General features: G+C 41.5%; 1 protein-coding gene across 3 annotated transcripts; it reads left to right on the top strand.

Annotated features, from left to right (window-relative positions):
• The first annotated feature begins 166 nt into the window (after positions 1 to 166).
• On the top strand, positions 167 to 18,599 carry YBX1 (Y-box binding protein 1). Of its 3 annotated transcripts, XM_027108887.1 has the most exons (8): positions 167 to 658; positions 1,348 to 1,411; positions 10,403 to 10,436; positions 12,977 to 13,066; positions 13,366 to 13,668; positions 13,771 to 13,853; positions 17,182 to 17,447; positions 18,214 to 18,599. In XM_027108887.1, the coding sequence occupies exons 1-7, from the start codon at positions 493 to 495 to the stop codon at positions 17,414 to 17,416; spliced, it is 975 nt and encodes a 324-aa protein (XP_026964688.1). In that variant the 5' UTR covers positions 167 to 492; the 3' UTR covers positions 17,417 to 17,447; positions 18,214 to 18,599. The 3 variants fall into 3 exon arrangements, with proteins under 3 accessions (XP_026964688.1, XP_026964689.1, XP_026964690.1); XM_027108888.1 differs by lacking the exon at positions 18,214 to 18,599 and having other exon boundaries at positions 375 to 658; positions 17,182 to 17,453; XM_027108889.1 differs by lacking the exons at positions 167 to 658; positions 1,348 to 1,411 and adding an exon at positions 5,876 to 5,937.
• The last annotated feature ends 754 nt before the right edge of the window (positions 18,600 to 19,353 follow it).

Raw genomic sequence — 19,353 nt, 5'->3', positions numbered from 1 at the left:
GTCTGGCCGTGCCTTTCCTTCGGCCAGGACACTGTCCTGGAATTCGGGCCCGCCCGGGTTGCCGCCTCGTGAAAGTCACGTTCTCTCTGCCCGTCCTCTCGAGTACTCTATGGTTCTCGTGGTGACTCTAATTCTAGTTCCGGTCTCTGTGGCGGCGGCGGAGGCAGGAACGGTTGCAGGTCGGCCGAATTAGCTGCCTAAGGGCCAATGACAGTGGAGGAGTGATAGAGTATTAGCCAGTAGAAGTCAAGAGTTGAGGTCAGGTGGTGAGATTGACAGCATTGCTGGCCAGTGAACGATCCTTGGGGCGGGTCGATCGCCGGGCTTATCCCGCCCGTCCCGCCATTCTCGCTAGTTCGATCGGTAGCGGGAGCGGAGAGCGGACCCCAGAGAGCCCTGTGCAGCCCCACCGCCGCCGCCGGCCTAGTTACCATCACATCCCGGGAGGAGCCGCAGCTGCCGCAGCCGGCCCCAGTCACCATCACCGCAACCATGAGCAGCGAGGCCGAGACCCAGCAGCCGCCCGCCGCCCCCCCCGCCGCCCCCGCCCTCAGCGCTGCCGACACCAAGCCCGGCACGACGGGCAGCGGCGCAGGGAGCGGCGGCCCGGGCGGCCTCACATCGGCGGCGCCTGCCGGCGGGGACAAGAAGGTCATCGGTAAGGACCGGACGGGGACGAGTGTGGGGCGGGAGAGAAGCTTGGCGGCGGAACCGTTACCCGAAGCGGGACGAGCCGGCGGGCGCGCGGCCGGCGGGGACCGACTCGGCGGCGCGCGGCCACCCCTCCCCCAGGCCCCCCCCATTCGCGGACGCCGGCCCGCCCGGTCCGCGTGCCCGAGGCGCGCCTGCGCCGCCTCCCGCGCCCCCTGCAGACCCCGCGCGGCCGCGCGCCCCTCCCCCTGGGCGGTCGCGCGCCGCCGACCGCGTGTGCGGCGGGGTCCCTCCCCTCGGCGCCTGCCCGCCCGCCGGCCGCGTGTGCTCGGGCCCGCACGCCGTTGTTGCGTCCCCCACCCGCTCCTTTCCGCGTGTACTCGGAGGGCGCGGCGCGCCGCCTACGCAGGCCGGAGTGGGCTGGGCGGCTTCCCTTTTCTCACGTGCTCGCCGCAGCGCCCGCCGCCCGCGGTCCCCGCGCACACCCAGCTCGGGCCCGCGCCCCGGGCCTCCGTAGCTGTGGGCTCACCCACGTGGACCGCGCGGCTGGCCGGCGGGCCCTGGAGAGAAAGGCTGTCAGGTGGCCACTGACCGCCGCCGGGGAACGCGGGAGCCACCGGATGCTGATGCGTGGCGGTTTAAAAAAAAAAAAAAAAGGATGTCTGGTAATTGTGGGTTTTTTTTTTTTTCCTCCAGCAACGAAGGTTTTGGGAACAGTAAAATGGTTCAATGTAAGAAACGGATATGGTTTCATCAACAGGTGAGATGACCGCCGCTGAATCCTCGTGCTGTCTCTTGCATGCTCTGCCCCATCTGTAGGCTTTGCGGACTTAGGACTGTTGGAGCTTGTGTAGGTTGCCACCTCTGGTGTATTGTTAGTGGGATTTTGTTTTCCTTGGTGACTTGAAAGGATTAGTGGATCTAGAGATTGTCTTTGTTTTGCAGCTAAATGTTAATCTAAAGCTAACTTGAAAGGTACAAAGCGATTTAAAAGGCAAGCGGAGTGAGCCATCTCTTACCAGTTACGGTAAACTGAAAGAGCTAAGATCTGGTATAATTCCGTTAGGCTCAGGCCCACCACATTTTTATCTTCGTCATGCTTTTATACGTTACTGAAATTGGTATTTGAAAATGTGAGCCACTAATTATGTAGGTTATTTACAACTTGTTAACCTCTAGAGGCAACGTGCTTTGATAATGCAAGTATGTCGTTTTGACTAAGGTTATAATTCCTTTGTTTAGTGTCCCACTATATGCTGTTTTACAATGCCTCTGATAAATTTCACGTTAGGGCTGTTTTGACAACAGTTGTTTTTATTTGCTCATACTGTAACATTTGGAAGAAAATGAATGGCCCGTTTCCTTTCCTCAATTTTTATTTCTCGTACTTCCTTGCCCCCAAATCGTACTTGCCAAAGCTTTGGTTGTAGCTTATTAGAGCGGTCTTAGTACGCGGTAACATTATTTTTCGTATTTGAAGGCAAAGCTACAAACTGCATCTTTAGGATTAATCCTTAGAGTTGTTTGTAGCTATAGTGATGGTAACAAGGGCACTTTACTCACAGTGCTCTTCATGGTCTCCTTGTCAGCCAGGCTTCATATCCAAGATGGCTGCCAAGGCAAGTAGTGCAGTTACAGGGGTGTAGAGCACTGTGCACGCTAACAGCAATATTGGCCTTACAGGTATGATACAGTCATCTCAGCATTTTCTGTCTTACATCCTTACTTACACTAGACGTTTGAAAGAACTTAAGAATAAGAAGTAACACCAGATGTTTCTGAAATGGGCACTACTGAAGGAAGCCAAATGGTCAAGATTAAGCTTAGACACAACTGGCTGGTGAAAAACCGTTAGTTACTCAACCATAAGGTATTGTGGAAGCGTTCAGAGCAGAAGAGATTGTAAGCATTTGATGGTCAGTTTTCCACGTTTGCAGTTGTGGGGAAACATTTTGTCTCTTCCAAAATCTTTAGGAATTTTACAGACTGCCTTTGGGACAGGCCAAGGCCACATTTTTTTCATCAGTTTTTTGATAATGGGCTGCTAGTGAGGAAGGAAGGAAGGGAATGCTTTGATGCCAGTATTTGATCACTTTTTAGGTGATCTCTGAATTTGTTAGCATTTCCATTAGTATTTCAGTCTTACTCTGAGCCTCCTTATTGGCCTCACCCTTAAACCAGTGGTTTTCAAATTTAAGTGTGCTTACCTTGGAAGGGTAAAAATGAACATTCCTGAAATCTTCCTTCCCAGCTTGGATTCATTGGGTCTGGGGTACATTTTTAAGGAGAATTCCAGGTGATTATGGCTTGTGGGCCTTACCTTGAGAGACACTGCTTTTGACCTTTGACCCAATGTGATAGGATATCACTGGTGTGCACATTAAGAGGGACTGTAATTTGCAGGCTTTTAAGTAGTTTGCTTTAGAAATATGTTTTTTGTTTTGCTGCATTTGTTAAGTGGACTTAGGTTATGATATTTTTCAAGTGAACAGTTGATAATCCAAGATAAAAGTAGTTCCTCATATACTCTAAATTTTTATTCTGTGAGATACCATTCCTTGAATCTCTCTGTTCTGACTTGCAGTCAACTCATTTGGCTATCATACAGGGCAGGTTAAATGTAAGTTGGCATTTGATGATGCTTTGTTTGGACTGTCTTAACTGCAAGTATTTTGTCACACTAACTGGTTCAGATGTGCTTTACATTTCTAAGACTGGTCGTTTCAATGAATGATTCAGAGACTTGAACAAGACACTGTAAAACCTAACAGCAGGTAAGTTCAGGAGAGGTTTACCTTACTTAAGGGAAAATGTATGTCTTAAAGAAGTATAGTTCTGGAAGCTAGCAGGTGGTTCGGGGCTGGAGGCGCTTGGCTCTCCTGAGAGAGAGAGAGTGTGTGTCACACATGTGTACTGTTTCTGTGTAAATTAGAGGATGTAGTGTTGGGGATGATTGGTGTAGCTCTAATTTTAACCTCAGAATTCTATGAATTTTATATTTTAGGTTCTTAAAGTGTTTATAATTAAGATACATTTTTAATGTAAAATTTTCCTTTAAAGAAATGTATTTTTATTGTAAACATGTATTTCAGTCTGTGTTATTGCCTGCGATAATTGTTATAGCCTTGTTAGAATTATTTTTTAAAGGGTTTCGTTGTACGAAAGGTGCTAAATAAGAGTATAAAGATTTTAACACAGCAAAAATGTTGGTTTTATTTTGTTAGGCTATGTAGTCTAGGAATTCATTGTTATTCCTTTGTGTGCTGCGTCTGCAAAAGATAATTGGATTATGTGACTGGAGGCGTTTATTAACCCCCCAAAATTACTTTTCATTTTATGATAAACTTCACTCAAGACTATTGAAGATGGCATTAGAAGGATGCCACGGGGTCAGTGGTTTCAGGGTTTGATTCTCTGCTTTTAAACCTAGAAACTTGATGTTCTCTTTTGCTTCCAGGTGTTGAGGATTAATCTGTGCTCACCAAACTTATGAAAGATTGGCATGAATCAGTAACAATTTATTTTTCAATCGGACATGCATCTTTTTATAGTGACCAGAATAGGAATACTTTTCTGTTATCCAGAGTACTTAAAAAGCTGAATTGTAAGGGTTGGGCAAGGTATTTGGAGCAAAAAGAATCAAACAGAGAAGAGATCACAAACTGGTGGCCTACCTGATCAGAGTATCTTCTTTTTTTAAGAGCTGTATTTTAGCTTTGGGGTCTTTAGTTCCATGGAAATGAAAATCAGCTGGTCGTGAGTATTACGGCCTGTAAATGAGGCATGCATTCTCTTTTTACGACAGTCTATCAGGCTTAGTTCTCTCCTGTTGTTTGACTTCCCTTCCTATATGCATTTATGTGTATTACTTTTTACCCATGGTCTAGGATGATGTTTAATAAACCAAGACAGGGAAGGGCTTAGCTGTCCCTCCTTAGAAAAAATACTTAGTCATGGCTGTCAGGTTTAGTCTCCCTTTGCGGGGGCCCTACCTATTGGGGATTCCATGTGTATATAACTGATCCTTCATTATGGTGGTGATAAGAGTAGCTAATGTTTATCAAGTATTTATGCTAGAAACTATAGTAAATGGTTAAAATCAGCTAATGGATTTAATCCAACCTTTCAGGTAATAGGTACTATCCTGAAACACAGAGGTTGAGTAAACTTGCCCCAGAAGTGTAGCTGCTAAGTGGCAGAGCTAGGATTTGAACTCTCTTTTCTGACAGTGGACTTTGTGTGCGCTAACTCCTGTTATTGCTGTCTATGAAAACAGACCCTAGTCGTCTTCAGTTTGGTTGTTTCTACATGGTCTACATTTTCTACAGGTAATGGGGGCAGAAGTTATTCTTTGCCATTGAAAGGTTCTTCTTAAATGATCTTAGCTTGTCACTAGAGCTGTATGCTACTAGTTCCCCAGATTTGAAAAGCTTTCTCCTTTTCACTGCCTGTTTCATATAGTTAGGGATTGCTATAATATAGTTCTAGTTCAGCATGCAGATTGTCTTTAGGAAGTAAAGGATTTGCTTAATACCTAATATTGGGAGGCAGTTAAGGAATTAAAAGAGAGTATTAGATCTTTATCTTTAAACTCATTCTGGTTTTATATGGTCTGTGAACCAAGAACAGGTTTTGCCTTTTTATAAGTGTTGTTAAAAAAGAGAAAAATATACAACAGTCTGTGACCCTACAAACCCTGTTAATTTTAACTTTATAGACCTGTGGAAAGATGATTGCCAAGTCTCTTGGGCTGTTAAAGTCAAACTGATCATAACTTGATCGCACAGTAAGAACCAAGAAATCATAGGTAGTCTGTAACCTAAATGAGTAAATGTTGTGGCACTAGGGAAGGCTTGAAGATTTGGTGGTGTGCTAAGGGAGGGATGGGGCGGGGTGGAAGGGGGTGGAGGCATAAAAAGACATACCTTCATTGTCCTACATTAGGAACTTTGAAGAGACTTCCATTTTCTTTAGATCCCTGCAGGATTTCTTTTTCTTTGGCATTCTCAACTTAAAATGGTATCCCCTTTTTTTCTAAAGTCTCTTGCTATCTGTGTGATTTCTTTTTCCTTGAAGTCACTGCTGGGTTATTTGCTGAATAAGAACAATGTTATATTTCTAGATAGGTGAGAAAAGTATGTTTTCATTAAAAATTTTTTCAGTAGTAAATAATGATCTATTAATACGAAGAGGCGGAGTAGAAGAATACAGCAAAAAGAGTACACTTGACTGCAGGAGAATGGGAGGACTGGTGTGTGATACATGGAATGACACTGTTGGAATACTGTAAGTCTATGCTGTCCAATACAGTAGTAGGTACATGTGGCTATTAAGCATCTGAGAAACTGAATGTAAGATACTTTCAGTGTTTTATGTTGACCATGTATGTTGAAATGATCAAATTAGTTTTACTTGTCTTTACTTTTTATTATGGCTACTAGAAAACAAACTTAGATGTTTGGCTTCACAAATAAGGTACTTTGCCCAAGATTATGTAGTTAGTAATGGGGATAGCCAGGATTCCAACCTTGGCTCCAGTGGTTCTGGTTAGGAGCTCTTAACCATTGTGTTCTATATCCCACCTTGCCCCTCTCTCCTCCTTCCTCTCTGATTAGTATGACTTAACATACTATAACATGTAGAAAACCACATTTGGTAATTCAGCTGCTGCCTTAGATTGAATAGTGGTGGCCTTCTAGATAGAAATCCTTGAGGATAGGCCACATCTTATTTTTATTTCTTGTGCTTAGCACAATGCCCAGATAGCTAACTAGCACAAATAAATACCCAACGGTATTAAAGAATTGAATGAGGCCTTTGGGCTTGCTGTCCTTTCATCATCAGCCCAGTGGCTTCTGGTAGATTAGAGCTGGCTAATGTTAATGAATAGTAGACACTCAGTAGATACTTTAAAATTGAGCACCTACCATGTTCCTGTAGTATGCTGAGTGCTAGACAGAAGAATGGCAGCCTCTGTTTTCAGTGACTTGGCTCCATGGGGTTGGAGCTCATACTTTGGCTTGTGTCTAACCTTCCACCCTCGGTAAAGTATGGTAAAGGCAGAAGTATGCCTCTTGGTTCTCAGGAGGTAAGAGGCAGTGCTGGTGATGCCTCCATTCTCTCCTCATTGCATTAATAAATAGCTAAAGGTTAAAACATGCTTCTTGATGAGCCATTCTGGTCATCTTTAATTGCTGCTTTTCCCTCTTCAGTAAGATCTCTAGTAGCCATGACATGCCTTTTTTCCAGTATTACTGTAGATCAGGAGTCAAGAAACCCTCTCAGAACTGGTTTTATCTGGCTGGTGAGCAAAGAATGGTTTTTACATTTTTTAAGTGTTGAGGGAAGTGAGGGGGCAATATGCAGCAGAACCCTGGTCTAATTATACGAATAACTTTGTGTACTACAGGTAAGGATGTAGGGATGCTTGTTATTCATTGTTGTTCTCTCCCAGAATTGGAGAAACCATATGCTGTTATCTGCTTCTACAGCTGAAACATGTAAAGATTTCCAAACTGATCCTTTTTGAGTTTTCAACATGATAAAGCCCAGGGCCTGTGGAATCAAATTCTACCACTCTAAGCAGATGACCGCATACTTCATTTTCCTAATTTGTAGAATGGGGGGTTAATATAAAAGCACCTACCTTGGGATTGGTATGATCTAAAGAGTTAAAGCGCTTGGCACAGCATCTGGAACGTAAACCCTCTGCAGTGTAAGCTGTTAGGTGTCTAAGCTTTTCCCCTTTTGTGGGTGAAGAAAAAGATCCAGTTAGCAGGGGGCAGCTTTCCAAGGCTACACAGCTGTTAATAGTAGAATGAGGAGTAAAAATCAGGTTTCCTATTGGTAGTGCCTTGAACTTCTTGGTAGTCCTTTAACAAGTTGCAACTAGATTGATTTATTGCATCCATACTGTAGTATAATGGCTTGGCTAAAACTACATTTTTTGATCTGTCAAGTTTTTCCCTAAAATCTACATACTTTTTTTTTTTTGGCTGCATTGGTTCTTCATTGCTGCGCACAGACTTTCTCTAGTTGTGGCAAGCGGGGGCTACTCTTTGTTGCGGTGCATGGGCTTCTCATTGCTGTGGCTTCTCTTGTTGCGGAGCATGGGCTTTAGGCTTGCGGGCTTCAGTCGCTGTGGCTCGCAGGCTCTAGAGCTCAGGCTCAGTAGTTGTGGTGCATGGGCTTAGTTACTCCGCAGCATGTGGGATCTTCCCAGACCAGGGCTTGAACCCATGTCCCCTGCATTGGCAGGCGGATTCTTAACCACTGCTCCACCAGGGAAGTCCCCTAAAATCTATATATCTTTTGACCATGATATATTTTCTTATAGACTGGTTTAGTGACAACAGAATAAATGAGTATCACCTTGTCTGGCATGACATCATTAGTGAACATATATTGGTTTCCACATAGCTCTGTACCCAGAAAACCTCTCCCTAATCTGTTTTCCAAGAGATGATTTATCTTGTGTGTACTACTTGTCTTGTACTATCTTTAAGATTGTCCTGACTGGAAAAGTAGTTTTGGTGAATTTTTTTAATACTCCTTTTACAACCCTGAAGTAAAATTCGTAGATAACTGCTTTTACTTCTTTTTATTGTGGTGTATAATATTTTCCATCTGTGAATGTCTATTTGCAACTACATTAGAAAAAATATTGTATTGGCTACCCAGATACATGGGTAACATTATTGTCAGTAATGAAAAATCCCTCTCTTGAAAGCTGCATCTTTTAGGAAATTATAATGCATATTGAAACTGTAAAATACTATATTCAGAACTCAGTTAATTTACACATGAAAGTCCAGTACCAAATATCCTTTACCTAGTCATCTGGCAAGTCTTACACCCTTCACTCCCTTTAATGGAAGTAGTACCCCCTGTCTTTGGAACAGCCTTAGAGCTTGAAATTCAGTCGTCGTGTAGCTCGCTCGCTCTCTTGCTCTCGCTCTCGCTCTCTCTCTCTCTGTCTCTCTGTGTGAGTGTGTGTGTGTGATCGATCCTGTTTCCGTAAATTGAATGTCCTCATGTTATGATAATCCAAGCTATATGGATTCTTTGGTGCATACATTGCTCCATGGATCAGCAAGGAGCCAACAGTCAGTAAACCAGTCAGGCTAGTTCATTGTAACCTTTGTTCCTTTTGTCATTAAACACTAGAACTACTATTGAGTCCTTTCTCAACTCTGACCTACTGACAATAGGGTAGGGTAAATCAATAAAGGTCTAGAAATGTTGTTGCTCCTCCAGTGCTTCTTTTTGTTCATAGTATCATCACCCTGACCTCCAGTCTCTAAGCTAAAAATTCAGATCATTCACCACTGGCCCCTGACTTCTAGCCTCCATTCATCCACAGAGTTTTTCCCATATTAATTCAAGAACGATATCTCAAGTCTACTCCCTCATACACAGCCCCTTAGTCCAGGCCTCCGTCAGTCCTAGTCTGGACTTCTGGTGTAGCTTTGATAACTAACAGGTCTCCTTTTGGCTTCAAACTTTCCGTAATAGCAACCATTTTTTAACACCTAATAATTTATCGTGTTCTAATTTATCTCATAATTTATATGTCCACTACATAAAAGCGTTTACTGGCTTCTCTACCTACATGATGATTTAGCCCATATTCACCCTTCCACATAGCCACAGCCCTAGCCATATTCTAGGTTGAACCCAATTTGCACTTAATTTGCTCATTGTTGGTTTTACCCATGTCCATGACCTCTCCACCTGGAACATCTTTCTCATTTTCCAGTAAACTCCTTTAAGACTTAGGGCAAATGTTGCCTCCTTTAATAGCTACTTGTAAAGTCCTGAAGCAAATATTTCAACCATATTTGTTTAGGAACAGACTAAAGATTGGTGTCAAATGGTGTCATATGAAGTGAAAAAGGGGGTCGTGTGTGCTAGTAATAAGTTTCATTCATCTTCACCTCCTTAGTTCTCCAGCATAAACAATGCTTGCCGTGTGAATGATGTCAGTATTGGTGGTGTTCGTATTTGTACTTCATTGTGATCTTGTCCCTCTATTTTAATCAGTACTTTATTTTTAAGAGCAGCTTAGGTTCATGGCTAAGTTGAGCAGAAAATACATAGTTCCCATGTACCCCAGGCCTACACATTGCACCCATGACTTCCCCCACTATACTGTACCAAAGGGATACATTTGTTACAATCGATAAATCTACACAGACGCATCATTATCATTCAAAGTCCATAGTTTACATTTAGGGCTCATTCCTGGTATTGTACATTCTGTGGTCATCTTTATGATCCTCAAGGAAAGTTGGGAATTGGAAATGGTAAAAAGGAAATGATTGAGGATGAAGTGAGAAAGTAGGAAGCTAGTAATTAATGGAAGAGAATATGTTCATGATCTCTCCTACTTGAGTTAGTAACCGTGCTCTTAGAGGTAGGAGTGGGTTGTGCAGGAACGCTGTTCAGTAGGATGAGGAGTGACAGAATGTATGTTGCTAGTCACTTCTATCCTCTTAATAGCTTAGTAGGTCACACTTTATTAGTCTTTAATCCTTCTAAGGTAGATGGTGAGAGTTATTAGCAAAACCATCGTGGCTTACTGGTTGTGTTTTTGTTTTGTTTCTTAATTTCCTAATGGCTGGTTGGCAGCCGAGAAAGTCTCTAAAAAGGGGAGGGGAGTGCAGAAAGGACCAAGTGTATTCTTAATCTTTGGCAACATGAAATGTAGTGTTCAATTTTATAACTTGTTCAACTTGGTTCTGTCTTATAGGAATGACACCAAGGAAGATGTATTTGTACACCAGGTGAGTGCTCGTGTGGGTATTTACCCTTCTGGCTCAAGGCTTGTGGGAAGAAAAGGGTGGATATCTTGTCAACTACTGTTTCTTGCAAAAAGGTTAAGTCCAGTCACCAAACAATTTAGTTCCCACAGGAAGAGGGGTAGTACAGCTTAAATGTGTACATTGAAACATTATGTTGGCAGTTTACTTAATTAAAATAGGTGTTTCACATTGGTATTTTGTTAATGGCTATAGCTTTTTTAAATGTTGAATCTGCTCTACTTGTTACACTAAATTTTGAAACCTAATTTCAGATGAACTGAAAACCTCCATTAATCTAAACTTGAACTAATACCATTGCTATAGGTATACAGAAACTTTGACAAGATGCTGTTAGAATTACCGCTATGGTAAGGACAAATAACAGTAATCCTGGGAGAAATCGGCCAAAGTTGCAAAATATATTAATTTGAAATGAATGTTGAAAAACTGGCAAACGTAGCATAGGTCCTTCTGTTATAACAGGATAGGTGCCACATGCTAAACTTCCCCCACAAGTACCATTTAAGGAAAATATTTTGGAAAATGCTTAAACATTAAGGAGTTTATTGTTAAAGTAAGCCACTGCCAAATGAACACTAATATTTCAACCTTAAGTATATCATAGGCCCCACTGGACTTAATTATCCTCATAGGAATGCAGTGGGTAGGAAAAATGTTTATAAATATGTACTTTTGTGTACTCTGCAGTTTTTGTTTTTGTTTTGTTTTTTTTTAACTAAGACTGTTGAAATATTGTCAACTTGTATTGAAAATCACTCTAAGAACTTTTTAACCACTATACTGTAATGTAGACATCAAAAGACAAAGTCAGTCTACACATGCCTTTATTCAGGGAGGTATGAGCTTGGCTGTCAGCATACTTCATAGGAAAGGCTGTCTTAGGTTGGTGTTTTGTAGTTCTCTGAAGTGCCCTGTACAGCACTCAGTGGCAATCAAGGGGGGAGCCAGATCAATTTCTAGATACATCAGAAGCCCTGTCCAGTAATCACTGGGTCAAACATAAGCATGGAAACTTTTAAATTCTAAACAAATATAGGACTGCTCAGGCAAGGTGTTATATTAAGACAAATATTTATTTTATAAAATTGAATACCAACACTTAATCTGTTCCTTACTTCCCTTTTGCATGTTCAAAGGAATTTGCAGAATTAGGTACAAGAGACAGCAAGCTTGCCAGTCTTGCTGCCCATCAGCAACAGTAAAGGGTTTGGGAAGATTGGGGAGGGCGTTGAAAATGCTGACCAAAATAAGAGTTTGGGATTTTAATTACCCATACTTGTGCTATCCCCTATGACTGCAGATAATTGAGTTATATGAAAGGTATGAAAACTTTGTGACAGTTTAGATGACAGATGAAATTAATTATTTGGCTGAATGCATATCACCCGCTTGTACCAACCCACAAGGTGTCACCAATATGCTTTCCTCTTTATTTTGGAGGTGGTTTCAACATTTAGTTGTTTCTTAGGACTTTGGCTGCTCAGGTCTTGGTGGTGTATCAAGGAGACTGCAGTTCTGGGCAACTTAGCTTAATTGGCTTCAGATTTGTTGGTTGTCCTGCCTCCTCTGGAATGGAAATGCATGAGTGATCCTGTAATGGATACCGCTGTGATGTAGTAGAATGAACATGGGATTTGGAGTCCCAAGACCTGGATTTAGAAAAGTCCATACTCTGCCACTTATTAGCTGTGTGACCTTGGGCAAGTCACCTAACTTTTTAAAGCCTGTTTATTACCTTGAAAGAGGAATAATAATGCCTCACACCATCTGTCATAATGAGATTGAGTGGGTAATGTGCAGAAGAACTTTATGGAAGTACTACAAACGTGAGATATTATTCTTCCCCTTTAACTTTGTCGTAGAAGTCTGGAGAACAAGTAACAATGTGAGATTTAATGTATTCTGGGGAGGTAATAACCAACTGTCCCAGGCAGTCGGAATATTAAAAGTGGCATAGTTAATTCATGTGAATTGCATTTCCATCGAAGTATTACCACAGTCAGGTTGGAAGGGATTTTGGTTGACATTTGTAATTGAGTTTGATACGGTAACACAGGGACAAAGTTGGTTTGGTCAACTTTGAAGCATGCAAAACTAAACTCGCCTGTCATCTAAACTGGCCCTGTGTGGGGCTAGCTTCTACTATTAAGTGCAGTCTTTGGGGATAGATGGATATCCTCATTTTGTTCAAAGCTACATATAATGCTTTTGCAAAAAGCATTTTAAAATATATATATAGTGTCTGTCTTGAGTGTTAAATTACTTGTTTTAGTTTGGAAAATAGTGGTAAAATGCTGGGGCCTTGTAAGGTTGGAGTATTTTGGTTGAGGTTGGGGGTAGCATTGGTCCCTGTTTTCCTAAATTTATTGATGGTTTGGTCTTATTTAAAGCTAATTTTAAGTGTATATCCAAGCTAAAATATTGTTGACTCTGGTACATTTTAAATGAAAAAGCACATTATTCTCCCCTGTTAATCTATTTTTGGAATGTGATATTACTAGACTGCCATAAAGAAGAATAACCCCAGGAAGTACCTTCGCAGTGTAGGAGATGGAGAGACTGTGGAGTTTGATGTTGTTGAAGGAGAAAAGGTGAGGATGCTTTTTGTGTAAAGGTTTGACTTCAGTATGGAAATATTTTGGAGATCTCATCCATTAGGATGGTGGCTCTAATGTGGATGGATGGGTCAGGTGACCACTTGAACACAGGTGCATCAATCCTAATGTGCTGGCTGCAGTTAGAGGGCTATCTCTTCAGAACAGTGAGGAACTAATATTTAATCATTTCTATGCACCCCTGGCCACAGAGACCCTTTTTTATTTGCTTTGTGTAAGTTTTGTTAAGTGTACTTAATTCCATTGTCACTATCAATATATGATGGCTTTTGTAGGGTGCGGAGGCAGCAAATGTTACAGGCCCTGGTGGAGTTCCAGTACAAGGCAGTAAATATGCAGCAGACCGTAACCATTATAGACGCTATCCACGTCGCAGGGGTCCTCCACGCAATTACCAGCAGAATTACCAGAATAGTGAGAGTGGGGAAAAGAATGAGGGATCGGAGAGTGCTCCTGAAGGCCAGGCCCAACAGCGCCGGCCCTACCGCAGGCGAAGGTTCCCACCTTACTACATGCGGAGACCCTATGGGCGTCGACCACAGTATTCCAACCCTCCTGTGCAGGGAGAAGTGATGGAGGTAAATGTGATTTTATTTATTTTTAACTGCCGTGGTATTCAGACTTCTGTCTGGTTGGGTTTTTACTGGTCCATATTGGCTTGATTTCCATTGCCTTTTCAGGGTGCTGACAACCAGGGTGCAGGAGAACAAGGTAGACCAGTGAGACAGAATATGTATCGGGGTTATAGACCACGATTCCGCAGGTATGGTTTGTATTTTAAAATTTCTCAAGCATGTATTAGGACTCAGCAGCATCATGCTTCTTCTGCAGGCTTTTTCAGTCGTTTATCTGTTAACACCTCACATTTTCTTTCATCAGATACCTAAGAGATGAACCTGAAGTCAGTTATCTTTGAGAATGTGTTCTTTGCATCTTTGCTGGCACTGGTTAAAAACACCTTTATAGATGTGGTCTACTTTATGCAGTTGGTTTTGTTGTTGTTTTTCTCTAATGAGGGTATGGAATTTCACATGTTCTGTCCTTTAACAGGTAAGAAAATAGTAGTTTAAACTGCATTGTATTATAACTTTAAAACCTGGTTCATTGGGAGGGAGAAAGGTAAAAGGTAAGCATATCTTTTTAACAGAGGGTATTTAAATATTAGAGTATAGAGTAATTAGGGAAGAGCTCCATGAGCCAGACACGTTTATACATATATGTAGCACACTGAGGCAGTGTTCCCAGTCCCACGATGTTAGGATCGACTGGTGTAGCAGTTATTTCTTTTAAGGGTCTTAGAGCATTGAGTCTCCAGATGTGATCCCTAAGACTAACAGGTAGTATACTATTTTCAACCTAGACATAGTTACCTTGTTGAAATACTACAAATAATCACAATATGTTTTAAAATAGTGATAATGTTTATCTGTGATAGTGATAAATGGTCTAAAATAGGCTTTCATGGCAGTCTATCCATTTAAATTCCAAGAGCAGAATCCTCGGTCTACTTTTTCTTACATTGTAGAGCTGCTTAAATTTTCTACCTAGTTTCATTGGTGTTCTTTAAAATAGCATATGAATTTTTATTGTCAAGTGCTTCTGTTTTACTGTTTGCCTTTTGGTTTAAGTTAGACTAAATGGTCTCATTTGAATGAATAGACTAGTATTACAGTGTCAGATAATTGCTATGGTGAGATAGATAGATAAGGTAGATAGATTGATTTGCCTTAAAGTATCAAGGAACGCAGGGCTTTCCAAACTATTTAGCCAGGAATTTTTTGTTCAAATGAGTAGTAGATGACACATGCCACTTATAATCCATGGGGTGCAGTTCTGATTGATGTAGATCCAAGAGCAAATTGTAAGAAATCTGAGACCAATATAGCAGGAGTTTTGCTGAGAAGGAGACAGGTGAGGTGGCAATAAAGGGAAATGTGTCGTCAAGAAAGGATTTTTTTGTTTGAGAAATAAGAGCATATTTGTAGGCTGGAAAATATAGTAAAAGAGGACAGTTGTCAGGGAAGTAACTGCTAGAACTGTCTTCAGTTAGGATAGGATTTGGTCCACAAATAGTGGGTTAGTCTTTTGCTAGAAACCATGGGCATTGCATGTGTAAGAAGCCAGAGTATATGGGCCCCGGTATGTTAGTGAAGTCAGAAGGAGAGAGGGGTGAGAGAGGTTTGGGGAGTTTGGGACAAAGATGTGAAATTATCTCTAGAAGAGAAATAGGGGAAATCAAATAATAGTGTTTACAAATTTAAAGTGGGTCCACCCAACATGGTTGTACTTTTCCAGCCATTTTGAGCCCCAGCCTCAGATTAGGCATAGAGTTAGATTTGTTCAGCATTTGTCTACCCAAAGATGACTGAGTTTGAGATTGGTTGTAGTGATTAATGGTGGGCTTTATACTTGGAGAAAGAGGGGAGAAACAGGTTAAGGAAGAGTAAGTGACAGAATGAGTGATGGGATCATTGGATTATAGGTCCTAGTGGAAATAGAGTGCGAGAACAAGACACCTGGAATAAACCGGGAAAATAAGTAAGGGGTGATTAGAGAGTGGAATGCTTGAAGTTAAGAAAACCTAGGTAGCAAACAAGAATTGGATGGGAAGTAAAGAATCTGAAAGCCCATATTATTTGGGACTGTCATGATAATTACAACAGGAAAAGTGTAGTAAATGGACTATGGCGTAACCTAAGATTCGAGAGCTTGGGGCTTTAGAATTCACTTTAGAAGCCGCAGGGATAGGGGTGGGACAGCCACCACCTGAAGGCTACGGGGAAAGACAGGGCAGTTTTGCCGAAGACTGGTCATGAGTTCACAAAATGTGGGGAAACGGTTTCAGGAGAAGGGGTGGGGGGTGGGATTGGGAGAGGTAGGTGGGAGATTGGAGGGGTTAGAGGTGAAAAATAGAATGTACGGATCTAAATAGGAAATTAGAGCTTATTTTGACCTATAATATTTATGGTATAGAAGGATGTTATTAATCTTGGTGTTCATTTAAAGCATGCAACTGACTGGTATTTAGTATATTCACAAAGTCACGCAGCCATTACCACCGTCTAATTCCAGACATTTTCATCACCGCCACGCTCCCACCAGTCCGCCACCCCCAAAGTTCTGTATTCATTAATAGTCACTCTCCATTCCCCTCTGCCCCAGCCCTTGGCTACCACTAATGTGCTTTCCCTGTCTCTGGATTTGCCTATTTCGGGTATTTCTGTGTCTGGCTTTCAATTCACATATTTTTAAGGTCATCCATGTTGCATGTACCGGCACTTGATTTCTTTTTATGACCAAGTCATGTTCTATTGTATGAATATCACATTTTGTTCTTCATTAACCAGTTGATGGGCATTTGGGTTTCTTTTTTTGTTGTGAATAATACAGTAATCACATAATGGACACTGTTTTGGCTATAGACCCAGGAGTAGAACCGCTGGGTCATATAGTAACTCTTTGACATTTGTTGCCAAGCTGTTTTGCAAAGCTGCTGCACCATTTTATATTCCCAGCAGCAATGTATTGAGGGTTTGTTTCTTCACATCCTCCCCAACATGGTTATTTTTCAGCCTTTGGATTATGACTATCCTAGTGGGTATGAAGTGGGTTTGATTTGCCTTTCCCAGTGACTAATGGTTGTTGTGTACTTTCATTTCTATGAAGAGAGCATCTCTTCTTTGGTTTTGACTTCCTGCATTTTTAGCAAGTGTTCATCTGTAAAGGATAGTTAGCACTTGTTCCCAAACCTGGTTACCTTAAAGCCCATGTTTTTAAAGGACATCAAGGTGTTGGTAGTGTTGTACCACCTTTAGTCCTTTCATGGCTAACTTTGTAATAGATTATACTATGGGTAAAAGCTTACGAGACTATTAAAACCAGTTTTAAGCGTTCATCTTCCAGTTTATACTTCCAAATCCTTTTCCCAAGTCATACTCAATTTGTGAAATAAAAGCCAAATTTGCTCTTTTGATTTTGCTAAATTGCCTGCAGACCACTTGATAAACAGAAAGGCCAGATGTGTTAATACTGGTGGCTAGGTTAAAGAAAGAAGGTTTTATCATTGCAAGTTTGCACAATGTTCATTCCAGGGGCCCTCCTCGCCAAAGACAGCCCAGAGAGGACGGCAATGAAGAAGATAAGGAAAATCAAGGAGATGAGACCCAAGGTCAGCAGCCACCTCAACGTCGGTACCGCCGCAACTTCAATTACCGACGCAGACGCCCAGAAAACCCTAAACCACAAGATGGCAAAGAGACAAAAGCAGCCGATCCACCAGCTGAGAATTCGTCCGCTCCCGAGGCTGAGCAGGGCGGGGCTGAGTAAATGCCGGCTTACCATCTCTACCATCATCCGGGTAAGTAAGCGTAGATAGCCTTCTGGCCTCTGAGCAGTCATGAGTGGTGTCCGTTAATGAAAGAGGAAAGAACCCAGTTCATCAGGTAAGGTAAGCCACTTAAACATACAATATCCTCTACCCAAACTAATCATAACATGAACTGAATGTCCCATTTTGGTAACGGGGCGTATCAGAGCCATACTTCGGCTCACTAACACTTGGAGGCCTAGCTTTACATTGTATCCTGATGTGAGAGCCTTTTGTCAACCTTTTTGGATGATTTTGCCAGTAAGCAGAGGAAAGTCTTGCTAACCTTACCATAACAGGTAATGTTAATTACATTGCATTATTTTTCATTTTTCAAAAATAAGTGGGATAGCTACTAGGATTAATAACCTAGGTGATAGTGACCAATATGGTTGGTCTCTTTGGGAAAAGTGACAACTTTGGCATTGTATCATCAATTCCAAAATCAAGGGATTCCCTTTTTACTTGATTCTAGGAGGCATGTGGCACTAGAATTATTATTTTCAGCCACTGATACTTTTTTCCCCCTCTGTACTATTTTCTGAGTGTCAAAAGGTCATCCAGAACCTAGGAGTAACCATTCTTGTTACACAGCAGGGTCCACCCCTGTTATGAATTGCTGTGTTAAGATAAAACAGTGTGAGATTTGTTAATGCCTTCCCTACTTAGCTTATTTGAATCTGGAGCAGTTTGGTGTACTAAAAGAAAATTGCAGTGAACCGCGCAAGATAATTTTAAAACTTTTTTTCTTTTACAGTTTAGTCATCCAACAAGAAGAAATGAGTACGAAATTCCAGCAATAAGAAATGAACAAAAGATTGGAGCTGAAGACCTTAAGTGCTTGCTTTTTGCCTGTTGACCAGATAACTAGAACTATCTGCATTATCTATGCAGCATGGGGTTTTTATTATTTTTACCTAAAGACGTCTCTTTTTGGTAATGACAAACGTGTTTTTTAAAAAAAATAAAAAAGCCTGGTTTTTCTCAATACACCTTTAAAGGTTTTTAAATTGTTTCATATCTGGTCAAGTTGAGATTTTTAAGAACCTCATTTTTAATTTGTAATAAAAGTTTACAGCTTGATTTTTTCAAAAAAGTCAACAAACTGCAAGCACCTGTTAATAAAGGTCTTAAATAATTGTCTTTGTGTATATTTCTGCCTTGTTTCATTTTAGTTTATAAGTACTTTCTGGTTATAGGATCCTTATTAGCTTAAATCTATCTGTAGACAGGTGGTATTCATTGGTATTTACTCAGGAAATTTTTCAAAATGTGTAATCCTTTATTGAGTAGCATGCCTGTGGGCCCGTACTGAAAATTAGAAAGTATTTACTATGGTAATATGGCCATTTTCCTTTCTGTGAGCTGCTTTTACTGGGAGACAGTGGTAAAGGAGAAGAGAGAGGGCATGGTCTGGTGGAGACTAACTGGACTCTAATCCTTGGAAGCCATTTATTTGTGCCCTACTGTGAGTTACTTCAGCCTGTGGATTGAAGGATACCCACCTTAGTTATCAGATGCCTGCCACAGAGACTGGTGTACTTGGTTAACACAGCTCCTTTGCTTGGGCACAAATAATGCAATGCTTGTGTGAAGTCTGCTTAAAGAACATAGAGGTCAGTGACATTCATTTTGTTCTCAGCAACCTTGTAACCTAAGCCTGTTCTGTCTGTTCTTTTATAATGTCTTATTAAAATGCCCTTTGGCTTCCATTGTGGAATAGTTAATGACTGCTGTCTAGAGACTAATTCTGGATCATTCTGGCCAGCATTTGACGCCTTGGGGTTATAGAGTCGGCTAGAGTGGCATATCCGGGAGTCATGCAGTGCTGTGTGCCTCTCCAGAATGGGCTCAGGATTCACAGAACTGAGATTTGCATTGCACTGATAGTTTTAAT

The sequence above is a fragment of the Aethalodelphis obliquidens genome, unplaced genomic scaffold, assembly GCF_003676395.1.
Source record: "Aethalodelphis obliquidens isolate GAN/ISIS:26980383/991018 unplaced genomic scaffold, ASM367639v1 scaffold9, whole genome shotgun sequence".
Classification (NCBI taxonomy): domain Eukaryota; kingdom Metazoa; phylum Chordata; class Mammalia; order Artiodactyla; family Delphinidae; genus Aethalodelphis; species Aethalodelphis obliquidens.
This window is presented reverse-complemented; position numbering and strand designations above follow the sequence as displayed.